This window comes from Anabrus simplex, chromosome 3 (assembly GCF_040414725.1).
Source record: "Anabrus simplex isolate iqAnaSimp1 chromosome 3, ASM4041472v1, whole genome shotgun sequence".
Classification (NCBI taxonomy): Eukaryota; Metazoa; Arthropoda; class Insecta; order Orthoptera; family Tettigoniidae; genus Anabrus; species Anabrus simplex.
In genome coordinates this window covers 283709211-283727857 of record NC_090267.1, presented here as the reverse complement: position 1 = coordinate 283727857, position 18647 = coordinate 283709211, and the positions used below count along the sequence as shown (strand labels likewise).

Below are 18647 nucleotides of genomic sequence, written 5' to 3'. Positions count from 1 at the left end.
GGAATGTCACCAACAATAATGCCATCAATTTCGCCAACATGAGCACCCTCTAATACATTAGAAATTTGGCACATTGTTTGAAATTCTCTGTTTTTCCTGAACAAATTTTGATATTTGACCTTTAACAGTCCCTGTACCTGCGAAGCCGGGAGTGAATCTAATTTATTTTCAACAGCGCGCACTTCCTTCACTGTTTCGGACAACAGGTTAGTGGATTTTTCAAGTATGTCTATAGTTTTACATAAGAAGCTTAGATTGGCAGATATAAACGCCAAATCATTTTTCAAAGAGCTGTCTTTTAGTATCTCTTGAAGAATCTCAATTGACGACTCGTCGTTTTTATCTAGCACGTTCACAACGGATGCAAAACTTTCGAAATTGTCTGCGTAGTATACCACAGCGCTAAGCCAGGTACCCCACCGCGTAACAATAGGCAGAGGAGGAAGCGCAAGATCCGGGTTTTTCTCTTTAAAGAGATCGATTCCTGAGGGTGCTTTTACGAAGACTTTTTTGCCATTAGACACTAATTTATTCACTTGAGGATACTGAGCCCGCACAGTTTCACATAACCTGTGTAGAGCATGAACAACGCAAGTTACCTGTATCATTTTCGGAAAGCTCACAGAAAGGCCTTCGGCTGCCTTTTTCATGTAAGCTGCACTGTCAGTAAGGAAAAGCAATACATGGTCGTATTTTATACCTTTTGGCCAAAGTAAGTGCATGGCTTCATTGAATAACCTAGCTACAGTGACATGGTTTGCAGCAAGCATTTCTTTACACGCTAGCAAATAAGAATGTTCGCAAGCAGTTTTGTCATTCTTCAACACACCAACTACAACATTTCCTACTTTTCTGCCACTGGAATCAGTGGTTTCGTCAATGCTCACCCACAGTTTTTCGCTATCACATACTGCCCGAATTCTCTGTAAAGTTTCTTCGTAACATTTTGGTAGATAGTATTTCCTTAATGTGGATTCGTCTGGAGGCTCAAAATTAATGTACTTTGTTAGGAAATTTCTCAGTCCCGGATTATTTATTTTACCAAGAGGGATGTCGGCGCAAACAAATGCTCTGCACACATCTAAATAATACTGGGAATATTTAGATGGGCCTGCATTTGAAGTAGCTGGTTCAGCTATTAGTAATTGTCGCGAACGCACACGCGAAGCAGTCGCAGTATGCTTATTTCCAGACAAATGCTGGATTACTTGAGAACGTGGATCTTCACATACTGTTTTACCACACGGTTGGCAAAATAAATACTTTTCCATCGGTAGTGAAAATGCATTTAAATTCCACTACATATTGTTGAAGACGCGACGTTGTACTCGACTTCTCTTTTGGCATTATTTTGCAGGTTACGACACACGCATTTACGGTGAATCACTGTTTCAATAAAAAGAATAGCAGCGGACACTGAAGGAAATATTTCTTATAAATCCATACAAAATCACACGACCACGGGAATGATATATGGACCCGAACAGCTAACCTTACTCTTAGGAGTGATGAAATTCCACTACCTAATGGTGGGGCAATATTCTTCCGAGTCTCCCATGTCGTAACGGAATTACGTCACCTTATCTCTCTGTGATTGCCTTTCGCTGATATTCTATAAACAAAACCCGAGAGGGATGACTCATAAAGAATTGGAATGACATCATGCAAAGAAACATCTTGTGCGGCAAATCAAATCGCTGTCTAAATGTAACGACGTAGCCAGTGACCAGCAAATTTTAGAACTTATGGAGGGAAGTCCATAAATAGCCGAAAATTCAGATACATTATGTTAAATACACTGTTAAAAACAATACCGTAATCGTAAAATGAAAATATGAGCATTGTTTTATAACACAGAAGCCTTTTAAATTTTATTGATCAACAAATATTGCCGATTTATGTGCTTACTATAGATTTTCTTAAAATATGTATTTACATTTAAAAATTGTGAAAATTTGTGTTTTTATGTGAAATAAGATTCAGTTTTTACACTTGGGGATGTTTATGTGAAATAAGATTCAGTTTTTACACTTGGGGATGCACAATAGGAATAATGAACTTCGTAACTTGCGTTAAAACTTACGCAAAAAAATATGTAATTACATAAAAATCCGCTCCCTAATCATAAAGTATTGTTCGAACTGAAGTTGTCGTTCTGGAAGTATTATGTTCAAAATTTGGGTGAATAAAGGTCATCTTGTTTTCTATTCTGATGTGAACTCCAATTCAGTTTCTTTAATGCAGCACCGGAGATAGACAACAAGTATTCTTTCTCATAAGAGACCATCCCTTAAGATGAAAAAATTACCACTGAATAAATTTTGTACATACATACATACATACATACATACATACATACATACATACATACATACATCATCATTATAGACTGTTATGCCTTTCAGCATTCAGTCTGCAAGCCTCTGTGAATTTACTAAACGTCGCCATAATCCTCGATTTGCAACTAGTGTTGTGGCCTCATTTAGTTCTATACCTCTCATATTTAAATCGTTAGATATTGGGTCTAACCATCGTCGTCTTGGTCTACCTCTACATCTCTTACCTTCCATAGCAGAGTCCATTATTCTCTTAGGTAACCTATCCTCCTCCATTCGCCTCACACGACCCCACCACCGAAGCCGGTTTATGCGTACAGCTTCATCCATCGAGTTCATTCCCAAAATTAGCCTTTATCTCCTCATTATGAGTACCCTCCTGCCATTGTTCCCACCTGTTTGTACCAGCAATCATTCGTGCTACTTTCATGTCTGTTACTTCTAACTTATGAATAAGATATCCTGAGTCCACCCAGCTTTTGCACCTGTAAAGCAAAGTTGGTCTGAAAACAGCCCGATGTAAAGATAGTTTCATCTGGGAGCTGACTTCCTTCTTACAGAATACTGTTGATCGCAACTGCGAGCTCACTGCATTAGCTTTACGACAACTTGATTCAATCTCACTTACCATATTACCATCCTGGGAGAACACACAACCTAAATACTTGAAATTATCGACCTATTCTAGCTTTGTACCCCCAGTCTGACATACAGTTCTGTTGGATTTCTTACCTACTGACATCAATTTAGTCTTCGAGAGGCTAATTTTCATACCATGCTCATTGCACCTCTTTTCAAGTTCCAAGATATTACACTGCAGGCTTTCGGCACAATCTGCCATTAAGACCAAGTCGTCAGCATAGGCCAGACTGCTTACTACATTTCCACCATTTTATACCTTTCAGCAGATGATCCATGTAAACTACGAACAGCAAAGGTGAAAGATTACAGCCTTGTCTAACCCCTGTAAGTACCCTGAACCAAGAACTCATTCTACCATCAATTCTCACCCAAGCCCAATTGTCAACATAAATGCCTTTGATTGATTTTAATCTACCTTTAATTCCATAATCCCCCAGTACAGAGAACATCTTTTCCCTCGGTACCCTGTCATATGCTTTCTCTAGATCTACGAAACATAAACACAACTGCCTATTCCTCTTGTAGCATTTTTCAATTATCTGGCGCATACTGAAAATCTGATCCTGACAGCCTCTCTGTGGTCTGAAACCATGCTGGTTTTCATCCAACTTCCTCTCAACGACTGATCGCATCCTCCCTTCCAAGTTGCCAGTGAATAATTTGCCTGGTATACTAATCAATGAGATACCTCGATAGTTGTTGCAATCCTTCCTGTTCCCTTGGTTATAGATAGGTGCAATTACTGCTTTTGTCGTCCGACTCGTTGGCTGAATGGTCAGCGTACTGGCCTTCTGTTCAGAGGGTCCCGGGTTCGATTCCTGGCCGGGTCGGGGATTTTAACCTTCATTGGTTGATTCTAAAGGCCCAGGGGCTGGGTGTTTGTGCTGTCCCCAACATCCCTGCAACTCACACACCACACATAACACTATCCTCCACCACAAAAACATGCAGTTACCTACACATGGCAGATGCCGCCCACCCTCATCGGAGGGTCTGCCTTACAAGGGCTGCACTCGGCTAGAAATAGCCACACGAAATTATAAATTATATACTGCTTTTGTCCAATCTGAAGGTACCTTACCAACACTCCATGCTTATCTTTCTACTCTATGAAGCCATTTAATCCCTGCCTTCCCACTATACTTCACCATTTCAGGTCTAATTGCATCTATTCCTGCTGCTTTATGACAATGGAGTTTATTTACCATCTTTTCTACTTCCTCAAGCGCAATTTCACCAACATCATTTTCCTCCTCCTCATGAGCTTTGCTGTTCGCAACACCAGCATCATGATTTCCTTTTACATTGAGAAGATGTTCATATATTCCCTCCACCTTTACAGTGATTCCCTGGGATCTATTATGAGTTCACCTGAATTACTCAAAACACTGTTCATTTCCTTTTTCCCCTCCCTTCCTAAGATTCTTTATTACTGTCCAGAAAGGTTTCCCTGCTGCTTGACCTAGCCTTTCCAGGTTATTACCAAATCCCATGACTTATCTTTGGATTCAACAACTATTTGTTTTACTCTGTTTCTTTCATCTACGTACAAATCCCTGTCTGCCTCTGCCCTTGTTTGGAGCCATTTCTGATAAGCCTTCTTTTTACGTTTACAAGCTGTTCTCACTTCATCATTCCACCAAGATGTTCGCCTTTTCCCATCTTTACACACAGTTGTTCCTACGCATTCCTTGCTGTTTCTACTACAGCTCCCTGTGTGCTACTCATTCACTTTCTATATCCTGAACCTGCTTACTGTCTACTGTTCAAAACTTCTCACTAATCATATCCATGTACTAATGTCTATTTTCTTCGTCCTGGAGATTTTCTACCCTTATCCGTTTGCAGACAGATTTCACTTTCTCTGCCCTAGGCCTAAATATACTTGGTTAACGACAGATCAGATAGTGGTCTGTATCATCGAAAAATCCCAGGAAAACTCGTACATCCCTAACAGATTTCCTGAATTTGAAGTCGGTTAAGATATAGTCTATTATGGATCTTTTACCCCTAGCCTCCCATGTGTAGCGGTGAATAGCTTTATGCTTGAAGAATGTATTCATAACTGCTAAACCCATACTAGCACTGAAGTTCAGCAAACGCTTCCCGTTCCCATTAGCTTCCATATCTTTACCAATCACCCTTTCGTATCCTTCAGTTCTATTCCCAACTCTCGCATTGAAATCGCCCATTAGCACTGTTCTATCCTTGCTGTTGACCCTGACCACGATGTCACTCAATGCTTCATCAAACTTATCAACTTCATCCTCATCTGCACCCTCACATAGTGAATACACTGAGACAATTCTAGCCCTAATTCCTCCAACTGACAAAGATCACGTACATGCCTAACAGAAACTATGTTGCATGCAATGGTATTCCTGATAAAGAGCCCTACCCCAGATTCTGCCCTTCCCTTTCTGACACCTGTCAAGTACACTTTATAATCTTGTATCTCTTCCTCGTTATCTCCCCTTACCCGAATATCACTTACTCCTAGCACATCCAGATGCATCCTCTTTGCAGACTCCACCAGTTCTACTTTCTTTCTTCCATAAGCCCCATTAATATTGATAGCTCCCCATCGAATTCCATTTCGTTCGCCAAGTTGTTTCCAAGGAGTCCCTCGCCTGTCAAATGGGAGTGGGACTCCGTTACTCCCATAGGTCCAAGGCTCGCTTAAAATGTTCTGAGCTCAGTAAATTCATGAAGCAGGATGCTATCCTACTTGCACATAATCCAGGTGAGGATCTCTCCTCTAAAGGGTTATGGACCACCGTTGAATTGTATAGTCCTAGCCGCCTGAGCACAAGGAGGGCCACGACTCAGAATATGTCCGAGATGCCCACTCCCATTCCATAGCAAATGGTATCCCGACTCTCAGGACCACTTACTAGGCCGTTGCCCATGGTTCACGATCTAGGACGTGACTACAGTAACCCATAATTTTTGGGCTATTCTATAATTAAGATTGAAATTGTTTGAAATAGTTAAATGTACTGTATTGGTAATTTTTGTTTTAGGTTGGTTTTATTAGACCAAATAAACAAGACTTTGCTGTGATATTTGTGGGCTTCAATTCCTGGAATCAAAAAATGTTCAAGTTTCTTGAAGAAGTTGAGGATATGCTCAATATTCTACAAGAGGAAGGCGGAAGTGAAACAGTGTTGGCTGTTATGCCAATTTTTCAGCTCTGTGGTATGTTTTTTATTGTTTCTTGTACTTTTTCTAAATATAATTTTCATTTAATATGATTTTATGGCCTTCTTTTCATGAACTGTAGATTAGATATTTCCCTTGTTCTCATTTTCTGATTAAGCCTCAAATCCATGTTTTCAGGCATTTATCATCTAAATTTGATTCTCAGAATCAACCTGTGATAAATAACTGTAATTGTGACTTATCTAATTTCATTTTTGAGTTTATATTTAGATGAAAGCTTATCTTCCTGGTGCCTTTTTTTTTTTTTTTTTTAATGGTCACATGTTCAACATCTGCTAGTGGGTGCTGCTGTAGCTCTTTGCAGATATTATATAAGGGTTGTTCAGTGGAAACATTGACATAGCTTGCAACACTGCATACACAGTACTGTAGTTGATTCGTTGTTTCTTATAACAGCACAGAACGTGGTTATTTTGAGACATTCGTCTTCTGAGTAGGGAAGCAAAGTGGTGTATACTGTATGACACCAAAGAATTACAGTGTGGTGTCATCCAATTTTTGTTGAAAGAAGGTGGTCGTCAAGTGAAATGAGTGCCGGCTGTGTGACAGTTGCCAGACACATTATCCCGCACATTAGATATGAGGTCCCAGTTTTGGTATGGAGTTGGCTAGTTGTAGCCAGTTTTAACATATGTAATGTTTCACCTCACATCACTAGAATTTGAGTCTGAAATATGAGCAAGTCTATGAATAAATAATTAGATGTGTGACTATTAAGCAAAACAAACCTAAACAATATGTCTACTGCAAATTGGGTCATGCTGGACCACCTCATCAGGATAGTGCATTCCCATACTCAGACTATCATATTTTGCCTGATATAAAAAAACGGGTTTGCTTCAAGATTGACATCAGTGCAGTGATATATCCCTATTGTATTTGACATGTGAGTGTTCGATCATGTACTTTGTGTTGTTTGTTGAGCTAAATGAAGACGCATTCAGTCAAGATCTTCATTCATTTCAGCATATACAAGCCAGTGAAACTTATTGTCGTAGTAGAAACCCTTTCTTTTAGCAGTCTTGTGGCAATTGATCCCCGCATCAGTTGCGAACAGTTAGAGAACGTTGCGGACAAATTGGTAACTTCCTTAAACTGTACTGCATTTTAAATAAATTCTTGTGTGGTAGCAGCAACATGTTATGTCTTAGCCCAGGAAGCAATTTTAGCATTATCATAGAAAGTTTTTTCGTTGGAGTAGGAACCAAAACTGACACTTAACACCGTCTAGTTTTCCCTGTCAGTTGGCACCACTTTATCCTTATCTGAATTTTTGAGGTGACACATTGCATCTGACTACCACATGAGCACTAAAGCCATTATGCTCATTGAAAGCCAGAACTCGCTTTCTTTGAGCCTATTTTTTGTGAAACGTTATACCAAGAAATGACGTTTGTCATACAAGACTGAGATGTGCACGAATTTAGCAACAGTACCAGTTCTCCACCATGAATATTAACTGTACACTTATATGTGTTTTCTATATTAGGCTTTGTTGAGTGTATGGCATGTGTCATATGTGTTTTTCATCTTCACACCTGTACATTACAGAAGAAACTAAAACTCTTATAGAACATGCAAAATTTGATGTTTGTCGAAATGCACGTTAGAACATAGTTGTTCCCCCAACTCCAATCGATGCCTTATACTCTAGAATTGACTACTGTGTGACATTCTTTGTTACACTAATTCATTTCTGTTATGATAACATATTTAGGCCAAGCAGTTCAGATAGTAGAGCACAAGTTGGCAGATTTGATCCCGACTCAGTCTGTTGACATTTGAGGGTGCTCAAATACGCCAGTCTTGTGTCCACAGCTTTACTGGCATGTAAAAGAACTTTAGCAGGACAAAATTTTGGCACCTTGGTATCATCAGTACAGCCTCTTAAAAATTATTGAAACAATATATTTTTCCCAATGTTTGGCAACAGTGGATTTTTCGATGATATAGACCACTATCTGATCTGTAGTGAACTAAGTATCTCTAGGCCTAGGGTAGAGAAAGTGAAAGCTGTCTGCAAACGAATAAGGGTAGAAAATCTCCAGGACGAGGAAATTAGGCAGAAGTACATGGATATGATTAGTGAGAAGTTTCGAACAGTAGTAAGCAGGTTCAGGATATAGAAAGTGAATGGGTAGCATACAGGGATGCTGTAGTAGAAAAGCTAGGGAATGCCTAGGAACAACTGTGTGTAAAGATGGGAAGAGGCAAACAACTTAGTGGAATGATGAAGTGAGAGCAGCTTATAAACGTAAAAAGAAGGCTTATCAGAAATGGCTCCAAACAAGGGCCGAAGCAGACAGGGATTTGTACGTAGATGAAACAGAGTAAAACAAATAGTTGTTGAATCCAAAAAGAAGTCATGGGAAGATTTTGGTAATAACCTGGAAAGGCTAGGTCAAGCAGCAGAAAAACCTTTCTGGACAGTAATAAAGAATCTTAGGAAGGGAGGGAAAAAGGAAATGAACAGTGTTTTGAGTAATTCAGGTGAACTCATAATAGATCCCAGGGAATCACTGGAGAGGTGGAGGGAATATTTTGAACATCTTCTCAATGTAAAAGGAAATCATCCTGGTGGTGTTGTGAACAGCGAAGCTCAAGGGGAGGAGGAAAATGATGTTGGTGAAATTACGCTTGAGGAAGTGGAAAGGATGGTAAATAAACTCCATTGTCATAAAGCAGCAGGAATAGATGAAATTAGACCTGAAATGGTTAAGTATAGTGGGAAGGCAGGGATGAAATGGCTTTTTAGAGTAGAAAGATTAGCATGGAGTGTTGGTAAGGTACCTTCAGATTGGACAAAAGCAGTAATTGCACCTATCTGTAAGCAAGGGAACAGGAAGGATTGCAACAACTATCGAGGTATCTCATTGTTTAGTATAACAGGCAAAGTATTCACTGCATCTTGGAAAGGAGGGTGCGATCAGTCGTTGAAAGAGGCTGTCAGGATCAGATTTTCAGTATGCGCCAGGTAATTGAAAAATGCTATGAGAGGAATGGGCAGTTGCGTTTATTTTTCGTAGATCTAGAGAAAGCATATGGCAGGGTACTGAGGGAAAAGATGTTACTATACTGGGGGACTATGGAATTAAAGGTATATTATTAAAATCAATCAAAGGCATTTATGTTCACAATTGAATGGATGAAAACCATAACGGTATAAGTGACATTAAAAAAAAAATGAGTTAAGTGCAGGATGTAACTCCAGGAGGATGTATCTTTTCACCAGCAAAGATAATAATAATAATAATAATAATAATAATAATAATAATAATGTTATTTGCTTTACGCCTCACTAACTACTACTTTTACGGTCTTCGGAGATGCTGAGGTGCCGTAATTTAGTCCCGCAGGAGTTCTTTTACGTGCCAGTAAATCTACCGACACGAGGCTGTCGTATTTGAGCACCTTGAAATACCACCAGACTGAGCCAGGATCGAACCTGCCAAGTTGAGGTTAGAAGGCCAGCGCCTTAACCGTCTGAGCCACTCAGTCCGGCACCAGCAAAGAGATACAAGTGATAGCGGCAATATTCTGAGCTCTAGTGATGGGTGGTATAATTACAAATAGCATGCTTTATATGAGTGTTAAGATGTTTAAATGCCTTTTTCTTTGAGTGACCAAAATGCTACTTATACCGTTATGGTTTTCATCCATTCAATTGGGCTTCAGTAAGAATTGATGGTAGAATGAGTCTTGGTTCAGGATACTTACAAGGGTTAGACAAGGCTGTAATCTTTCACCTTTGCTGTTCGTAATTTACATGGATCATCTGCTGAAAGATATAAAATGGCAGGGAGGGATTCTGTTAGGTGGAAATGTGATAAGCAGTCTGGCCTATGCTGACGACTTAATGGCAGATTGTGCCGAAAGCCTGCAGTCTAATATCTTGGAACTTCAAAATAGGTGCAGTGAGTATGGTATGAAAATTAGCCTCTCAAAGACTAAATTGATGTCAGTAGGTAAGAAATTCAACAGAATTGAATGTCAGATTGGTGATACAAAGCTAGAATAGGTCGATAATTTCAAGCATTTAGGTTGTGTGTTCTCCCAAGATGGTAATATAGTAAGTGAGATTGAATCAAGGTGTTGTAAAGCTAATGCAGTGAGCTCGCAGTTGCGATCAACAGAATTCTGTAAGAAGGAAGTTAGCTCCCAGGCGAAACTATCTTTACATCGGGCTGTTTTCAGACCAACTTTGCTTTACGGGAGCGAAAGCTGGATGGACTCAGGATATCTTATTCATAAGTTAGAAGTAACAGACATGAAAGTAGCAAGAATGATTGCTGGTACAAACAGGTGGGAACAATGGCAAGAGGGTACTCGGAATGAGGAGATAAAGGCTAATTTAGGAATGAACTCTTTGGATGAAGCTGTATGCATAAACCGGCTTAAGTGGTGGGGTCATGTGAGGCGAATGGAGGAGGATAGGTTACCTGTTACAGAGGGTAAGAGAAGTAGAGGTAGACTAAGAAGATGATGGTTAGACTTGGTTTCTAAATATTTAAATATGAGAGGTATAGAACTAAATGAGGCCACAACACTAGTTGCATATCGCGGATTGTGGCGACGTTTAGTAAATTCACAGAGGCTTGCAGGCTGAACGCTGAAAGGCGTAACAGTCTATAATGGTGATGTATGTATCTTTGTATGTATGAATGAATGAGGCAGAGGAAGCAGCTTCATGAAGCACTCTCTCTCCCTGGTTGGTAGAATGGTTATGTTTGCTTCTGCTTTCTCTAATTTGTTAACTGACAGCAGAATATTGAGACTGCTTCGCTATTACGGTTTTTATTTCTACCATATTTATTAAATGCTCCATGTTACTTTATGCATTTATAATTATTCTGAAAGGGGTTGTCAATAAAAATTGAGATTACGTATATACATAATTCGTAATTATGTTGACATGGAGAAAATATCCATGTAAGATCCATCTGCGGTATTAAAACCTGTAGGATCTGGAAACTGTTGATGTACCAGGTCATAAGTTTAAATAAAAATGAGTATATGCCAATCGTTAGGAAGTAGAACGTGGTAAAAATCCAAATTCGCTAGGAAATGGGATGCGGTAGAAAGTAGTATCATCTACTATTGCCGCCTTTCCAATAGTTTGGTTGAATGCCAACAGATAGCGCATGCATGAGCGCTCACATGGCATTCAGGTCACAGGTCGTATTCACTTTCTGTAAGCAGGTATCCACTACCTTCTTCCTGTCAAGGTCTGAAATGCATAGATCTTGCACTCGTTTTTACAGTAGTTACAGAATTGACTGTGCTGCACTTGACCACTGGTTATTGCTGAATATGTGGCTGCCGACACAGCCATTGCTACCAGCCTCCATATAATATCAGTCCCAACTCTGTGCACAGGCAAGTTGTAGCATGGCCCATCCATACTTTGAGCCGACGGGTATCAGGCAGCGAAATGGGGCGCAGTCTAGCACAACTGCCACCATCTGGACATCTGGCCGCTGGGTTGCGGTGTTGGACGGTAGTGCCCAAGACGTACATGTGCCTCTCCAATAGGCACGTCAGGATATTGCCAGGTAGATATGTGACTGTCATCATCTGGACATCTGACCACTGGTGTTGGACAATAGTCGCCAAGATGTAGAAGGTGCCCCTCGACAAGGCACGTCAGGTTGTCAGGTAGGAAATAACCGGGACAAATGTTTCAGATTCCTTATGGGAATTAACATCTATATCATCTGATGGCCAAGCAGGCATCAGTTTTTGGTAATGAGACAAAGTCTCTCATAGTGCACTGGCACTGCCGGTGGCTCCAAGTAGCCTTCACAGTGGCCTCTACGCATGCACTAGCCATGCGTCTTGGTAGGTGTGCTAGGTACCAACTGATGAGCCCAACCTAGCACACAGGGGCATGGCACTGGCAACCAGGAATGAGTTAGCTGGAAAATTTATAATGTCCAATAATGGACCATTTATACTGATATTATAAATTTACTCATTCAGGACAAATATTTCAGATTCCCTATGGGAATTAACATCTATACTTAAAATAAATACAATTTTTTAATGTTCCACCTTCTCAATACTAAAAATCATTTGATGTTTACAAAAACATTACAATGATATTAACAGGTACTAGTTTCGGTCCACTATGGACCATCTTCAGCCTAGCCAAAGTACAAAAGCAAAAGACATAGTCATAAAATGAAGTAATGTGGAGAAATGATATACAGTAGGATCTAAAAAGATGGGATGGTGGTGGAATGACATATAAAAGTGAAATACCGTATACATGAATTATGATAAATGTAGCAAAGATGCGTTAACATTGACAAATAAAAAATATTTGTGAAGTCACATAAAATCTTCTGATGAGAAAGTCTTTGGTTGACGGTTACTCCTGTGTTGCACAATTAAAGTTATATCTGGTATATACAAAGTCCTATGTTCTGGAAAGTTCTAGATTTGAGTTCCACATTAGCGTAGAGGGAAATTTGTCCAATGAGACCAGCATAAAATTAAAAGTTGACAGAGTTGGGCATGTTCTATGGTGGAATGAAAACTTGCTGTGTTAAACAGAAGTCGTCTCACTTCAGTCGGAACCCAGTGAACCTGAAGAAAAGAAGTTAGAATTAACGCAAGGAATCAAATAGAGAACGAGCAAGGGAAAGAAACAAAATAACGATGACTCACCTTGCGCTATGTAGAACAAACTTGCTGTATTGAATGCAACTGGCGGAGTGAGCATCGCGCGGAGTAGATCAGCAGGAGAGAGGAGAGGGGAAATACGGAGGGGAAGAGTGACGTAAGTGATGGAAGGTGGGAGGGATGGGAAATGGATCGAGGCGGGGTGGGAAAGAGGGGAACTGATGGTGTTTGTGTTGGTAGGGGACCCTTAATTGACTTAAAGAAAGAGTTTAGAACAACCGATTTGTTTTTCCTGTAATAAGTAATGAAAAGGTCAAATAAAATATTGGGTTTCTCAGTTATTTCATTGAGATTGCAATTGGCATTAAAGTATTGATCCAAATGTATGTAAAAATTCTCAATTATATTGAGTAGAGGTTCTTTCTTAGCTATTTCGAGAATGTCCATGTCTGTTTCAACATTCGTGAATTTGTGATTATAGTCGACCATATGTTGGCCAATGGCTGAGAATTTGTAATATTTGACTGCATTGAAATGTTCCAAATATCTGATATTAAAGCTCCTACTGGTCTGCCCTATATAAGAAATATTAGAACTTGTGTTACGTTTAAGCCTGTAGACGCCCGATTTTGCGTACCTATTTATTTTATGAATATGTGATGTGTTATGTAAGATGTGTGTGTTGTTGTTGTTGTTGTAGTTGTTGGTTTTAAAGGCTATTTTGATACCTTTTTTTTTCTTTAAAACATTAGTGATCTTGTGAATTCCGTTGACATAAGTAAAAGTGGAAAAAGAGTCATGTTTAGATAGTTCTTTTTTAAGTGTGGTCTTGGGGCGAAATTTATGTTTGTTGATGATATTTTCTATAAAATGGCTATTGAAGCCATTGAATCTGGCGATGTGGCGGATAGTATTCAATTCAATATTAAGATCTTTCTTATTCATGAGTACGTTGAATGTTCTATGTACAAGACTGTTATAGGTTACTTTTCTGTGAGGGAGGGGGTGAACTGAATCTTGTCGGATTGTGACGGCCGATTGAGTGGGTTTTCTGTAAATCTTGTAGGTTAAAGATTCCTGTTGTCTAGTGATGGAAAGATCCAGAAAGTTGATTTTTTGATCTACTTCTGACTCCAAGGTAAATTTAATATGGGGATCAATGTTGTTTAGTGCTTGAAGTGTGGTGTGAGCATCTTCCAGTTTCTCGTTTATAACTACTAGGACATCATCGACATACCTAGCCTAAAAGAGGATGTTGTCGAATTTATTGTTGATTTTAGTATTCTCGAGAAAGTCCAATTAGATTTCTGCGAGAATACCTGAGGCTGGTGAACCCATTGCCAGACCATTTTGTTGATAGATGGTGCCATTAAACGTAAAAAAGTTGTTGTTTACGACTAATTTGAGCAATGTAATAAGATCTTGGATTTCCAATTTACTCAAATGACTGTTTTTGTGTAAGTTGCTTTTGATGATGGGAATTAATTTAGAAATTTGTATACTGGGATACATGTTTACAATATCAAAGGAGTGAAGTGAGTTCGTCAGGTTGCATGTTAAAGTTATTAAGTTTGTCTATTAATTCAAAGGTATTTCTAACCGACTTCTTGGATGAAAAAAGGTAATTTTTACTTAGAAACTTTTGAATAAATTGTGTAGTTTTATACAAAGGGCTCGGTCTAAAATTGATTATTGGTCGAATGGGAACACCTGCCCTATGAATTTTAGGAAGAGCTCTAGCCGTAGGAAGCCCAGGGTTCATACTCATAAGCTGACTTTTTTCATGTTCATTGAGTAGGAAGGAGGAGTTTTTTAAGGTTTGTTTGAGGAGTCTTTGGACTTTTTGTGTGGGGTCTTTTTTAATTATGGAAAAAGAACTATCTTTAAAGATGTCTGATGTTTTACTGATGTATTCATTCTTATTAATGATTACAGTCGTTTTACCTTTATCGGCCTTGGTCACAATTAGATCGTTCTCCTTAATTTTCTTCTTTTTGTGTGGGGTCTTTTTTAATTATGGAAAAAGAACTATCTTTAAAGATGTCTGATGTTTTACTGATGTATTCATTCTTATTAATGATTACAGTCGTGTTACCTTTATCGACCTTGGTCACAATTAGATCGTTGTCCTTAATTTTCTTCTTTAGGGCATGTAGGAGTTTCAGATCGGTTTGTACATTCCTATTATTAGAATTGGCAGGAAAATTCGGTGAATTATTGCAAGAGAGGATGTTATTAAGTTTCTTTTTGATCTCGTATCTTAATTCATCTTGTGTGTCTAAAGGCGTTTTAGAGATGGCTAGTTACACACTTCTGTTATCATTGTAATAATTGAATTGATTGTGTTCAAATCGGGCAGTTATGTTTGGGTCCCTTGGCTAAAATTACTTCTTCATTTGCATTTAGGGGAATATTGGATAAATTGATTACGGGTGGATGGTAATGGTTACAATCATCTGCTGGTCTACTACTGTGTCTAATTTGATAGTCTTGCGATTTGGATCTCTTTAATTTCTCCAATTTATTATCCAAAGTATGTTGTTTCTTGGTTAAATCTTTAATAATAATTTATCTTCGACATGATTGGAAGAAGAGTGTCCAATGCGCTTTAGATAACAGTTTAGTTGCCGCAAGGTGAGACTGGTATAGTTTGTGCTTAAAAAATTATTTTTTCCTATACAAAAACTTGATTTCATCTTTCAACCAAATTGTATTAGTCTTAGTTTGAGTTTTAAAAGTTTGTGATGCAATACGATGTTTCTTTTTGTTGTGTCTTAAGAAATTTGGCTATTTTCAATTTAATGCCTAGATATTGAAAGTCTTTTTGTTTAGCTTGGTTAGCGTCATCATTCGAAGTAATAAACTTCATTGAAAATAGCCAAATTAGGTAAAAACATACATTTCCTCAAGCAGTGTATTCGGTTTGATTTAACGCCAAATTTCTTAAGACACAACAAAAAGAAACATTGTATTACGTCACAAACTTTCATTTCTTAATCACAAACTATAAGTATGTATCTATTACATTACATAATTCTATTCCTTTCTTTACAATACTTCTACAGTTCAACACTTAACATTTTTATATCATCCCTACTTCCAGATCTCTATACCGTGACCACTTCTCCCCTGACCATCCCATTTCCCTGAATGTACCTCCCTATAACCCTCCTAAACAAATTTTGTAACTTATACTTACCACTGTGGTTTAAGTGAAGGCCATCTGAGCGCCGATCCCTATCTTCTACCCACTGATTAGGATCTAGAAATCTCACTCCCACATACCTTCCCCATAGTCTCATTTAAATCTACAATCACCTTCCAGTCACTATCCCTCCTACACAATATTCAACTGATGACAATCTCTGCTTCCTTAAACTGCACCCATGTTGTATTTACCAGATCCCACACATCCACAACTATGTTGGTACTTATACCTCCTTGCCTTACATTGTTGATCATCATCATCATCATCATCATCATCATCATCATCATCATCATCATCATCATCAGTTTTCCCTTCCAGTGAGCTTGGTAGGATGTTTGAAAACAAGCGTCTTCCAAAGTTGCCTATTCAAAAACATTTTGTTGTCCATGACAGATTCCCAGTTCCATCCTCTTCTCTCCACATGTTCCCTCAGTTGGTCCATCCATCTTCTTGGTCTTCCAACTGGTCTTCTACCTGTTATTCTCTTTTCCAAATAAGCACATGGTAACCTTGTGCTATTCATTCTTTCAACATGCCCAAACCATGTAAGTCTTGATGACCTAAGTCTTTCCTCCATCGATTCATTTAGACCTAGGTTAGATCGGATCTCATAATTTTTCACGTGGTGAAGTCGTGTCTTTTGGAGGGCACTTCTAAGAAATTTTTTTTCACAGGCTTGAATCCTACTACAGTCCTTTGATGTTAGTGTGCAGGTTTCCAGAGAATATGTAAGGATGGGAATGAAATATGACTTGTATGATAACTTTTGTTCTTTGTGGACCCTTCTCATCCCATAGTAGGTGTCTAACGGTACTGTAAAAGTTAGAGCCTTTGGTTACTCTGTTTGTTATTTCAATCTCGGCTCTATTACTATATTACTAGCCATTATGCTTCCTAAATATCTGAATTGGTGTACTTCTTCAACTTGGTGGTCCTGTATTTTTATATTGCATTCTGTATTATGTGTACTGATTTTCAATGCTACTGTTTTTGATGGGTTCAATTTCATTCCATAATCTTCAAACTTCTTACACCATGCATTCAGATTATTTTGCACTCCCTCCTCTGTTTCATCCCATATTTCCACATTGTCTGCAAACACCAGAGCCTGAAGGTCTTTACTACCTTTTCCATTTAGTTCTGTTAAAATGGTATCCATAACTGCTATGAATAGAAGAAACACTATCACCTTCTCCTTTCCCTCTCCTTCTCTTCTACTTTCCTCAACAACTGTTTTAATCTAATTCCTGGCTAACACTACCCTGGTGCCCTTTTTCCACACACTTTCCTATATGTCTAACGATGGAATCCCCCATAACCAGAGCTTAAACCCTACCCACCTCATTTCACCCCATTCCTTCCTGGTCTCCCCTATCTTTCCTGACTGCTGCAGAAGCTACTTCCTCTTCCCTTTTCTCCCTCCCATGACCATGTTCCACCTTTCTTTTCCTACTCTCTACTCTATATTTCCCCTTTCTACCTTTTCCTTTCCTCCTACTTCCATACTTCTCAGCAACAGTTCCCTGTTCCTATCTTCCTTCTGTTGTTCTACCTGCAGTGACTTATACTGATTTCTCACAGACACCTATCCTGAATTCTGATCTTGACTAGAGGCCTTAGCCTAGGATGCAGAATGGAATATCTTCCAGGCTTTTCTGGTGGTGACAGGCTGCTGTTAGAAATATATCAGGCCCTTTATGTAGAGGACCCACTTGCTGAAGAAACTATCCAAGCTGTAGAAGCACTATTGCAAACCATCACGGCAACTCATAAGGCCAAGTGGAGCAACCTGGTAGAGAACCTCGACATGAAGTTGAATAGTCTATAGGCCTGGAAACTGCTTAAAAACCTTAGCAGCGATCCTGTAAAACCATAGGAAAACTTTACCAGAGTGACACGTAATTAAGTGGCAACTCAGCTCCTGCTGAATGGTAAAAATAAAGGGAGGGCAGCCAAAGAAGCTCTTCAGCATGATTTGGAAACAGAGAATCACTTCCTTCTAGATCACTTCTCCAGTTTGATGATGTACAAGGCTGCAGATGTCGATGACCTACAAGTTGAACAGATAAAGATCTTTGGCCATAAATCATTGAAGTGGTTACTAAGCCTAATGAATACGTGTCGCCAAGTTACACATCCCAAAAATGTGGTGGAAATCTCAAGTCATTGCACTACTCAAGCCTGGGAAAGAACCAATCGACCCAAAAAAAATTCTACCTATTTCCCTGCTATGCCATACCTTCAAGATACCGGTACTTAACCGAATCGGTATTATGCTCAAAGAGAAGTTCATCCCACAACAAGCAGACTTTTGTGCTGGAAGATCATGTTGTAGCCAGATCTATGGAACACAGGTGAAGTTAAAGGAAGCGGAGATTTTTATCAGTGGAATACTGTGTAGGAGGGATACTGACTGGAAGGTGATTGTAGATTTAAATGAGACTATGGAGTGGGTATATGGGAAACTAGAAGTGAGATTTTTAGGTCCTAATGGGTGGGTAGGCAATAGGGCTTTGCGCTCAGATGGTCTTCACTTAAACCGCAGTGGTACATATAGTTTGGAAATTTGTTTAGGAGGGTTGTAGGGTGGTACATTCAGGGAAACGGGGTGGCCT

General features: G+C 39.1%; 1 protein-coding gene across 3 annotated transcripts in view; it reads left to right on the top strand.

The window, feature by feature from the left end:
• aft (adrift) overlaps positions 1-18647 on the top strand; it is a 436902-nt gene that overhangs the window by 371798 nt on the left and 46457 nt on the right. For all 3 annotated transcript variants that reach the window (XM_067143070.2, XM_067143068.2, XM_067143069.2), the window contains one exon: positions 6002-6176. In XM_067143070.2, the coding sequence (XP_066999171.2) occupies positions 6002-6176 (175 nt within the window). The remainder of the gene's footprint in view (positions 1-6001; positions 6177-18647) is intronic.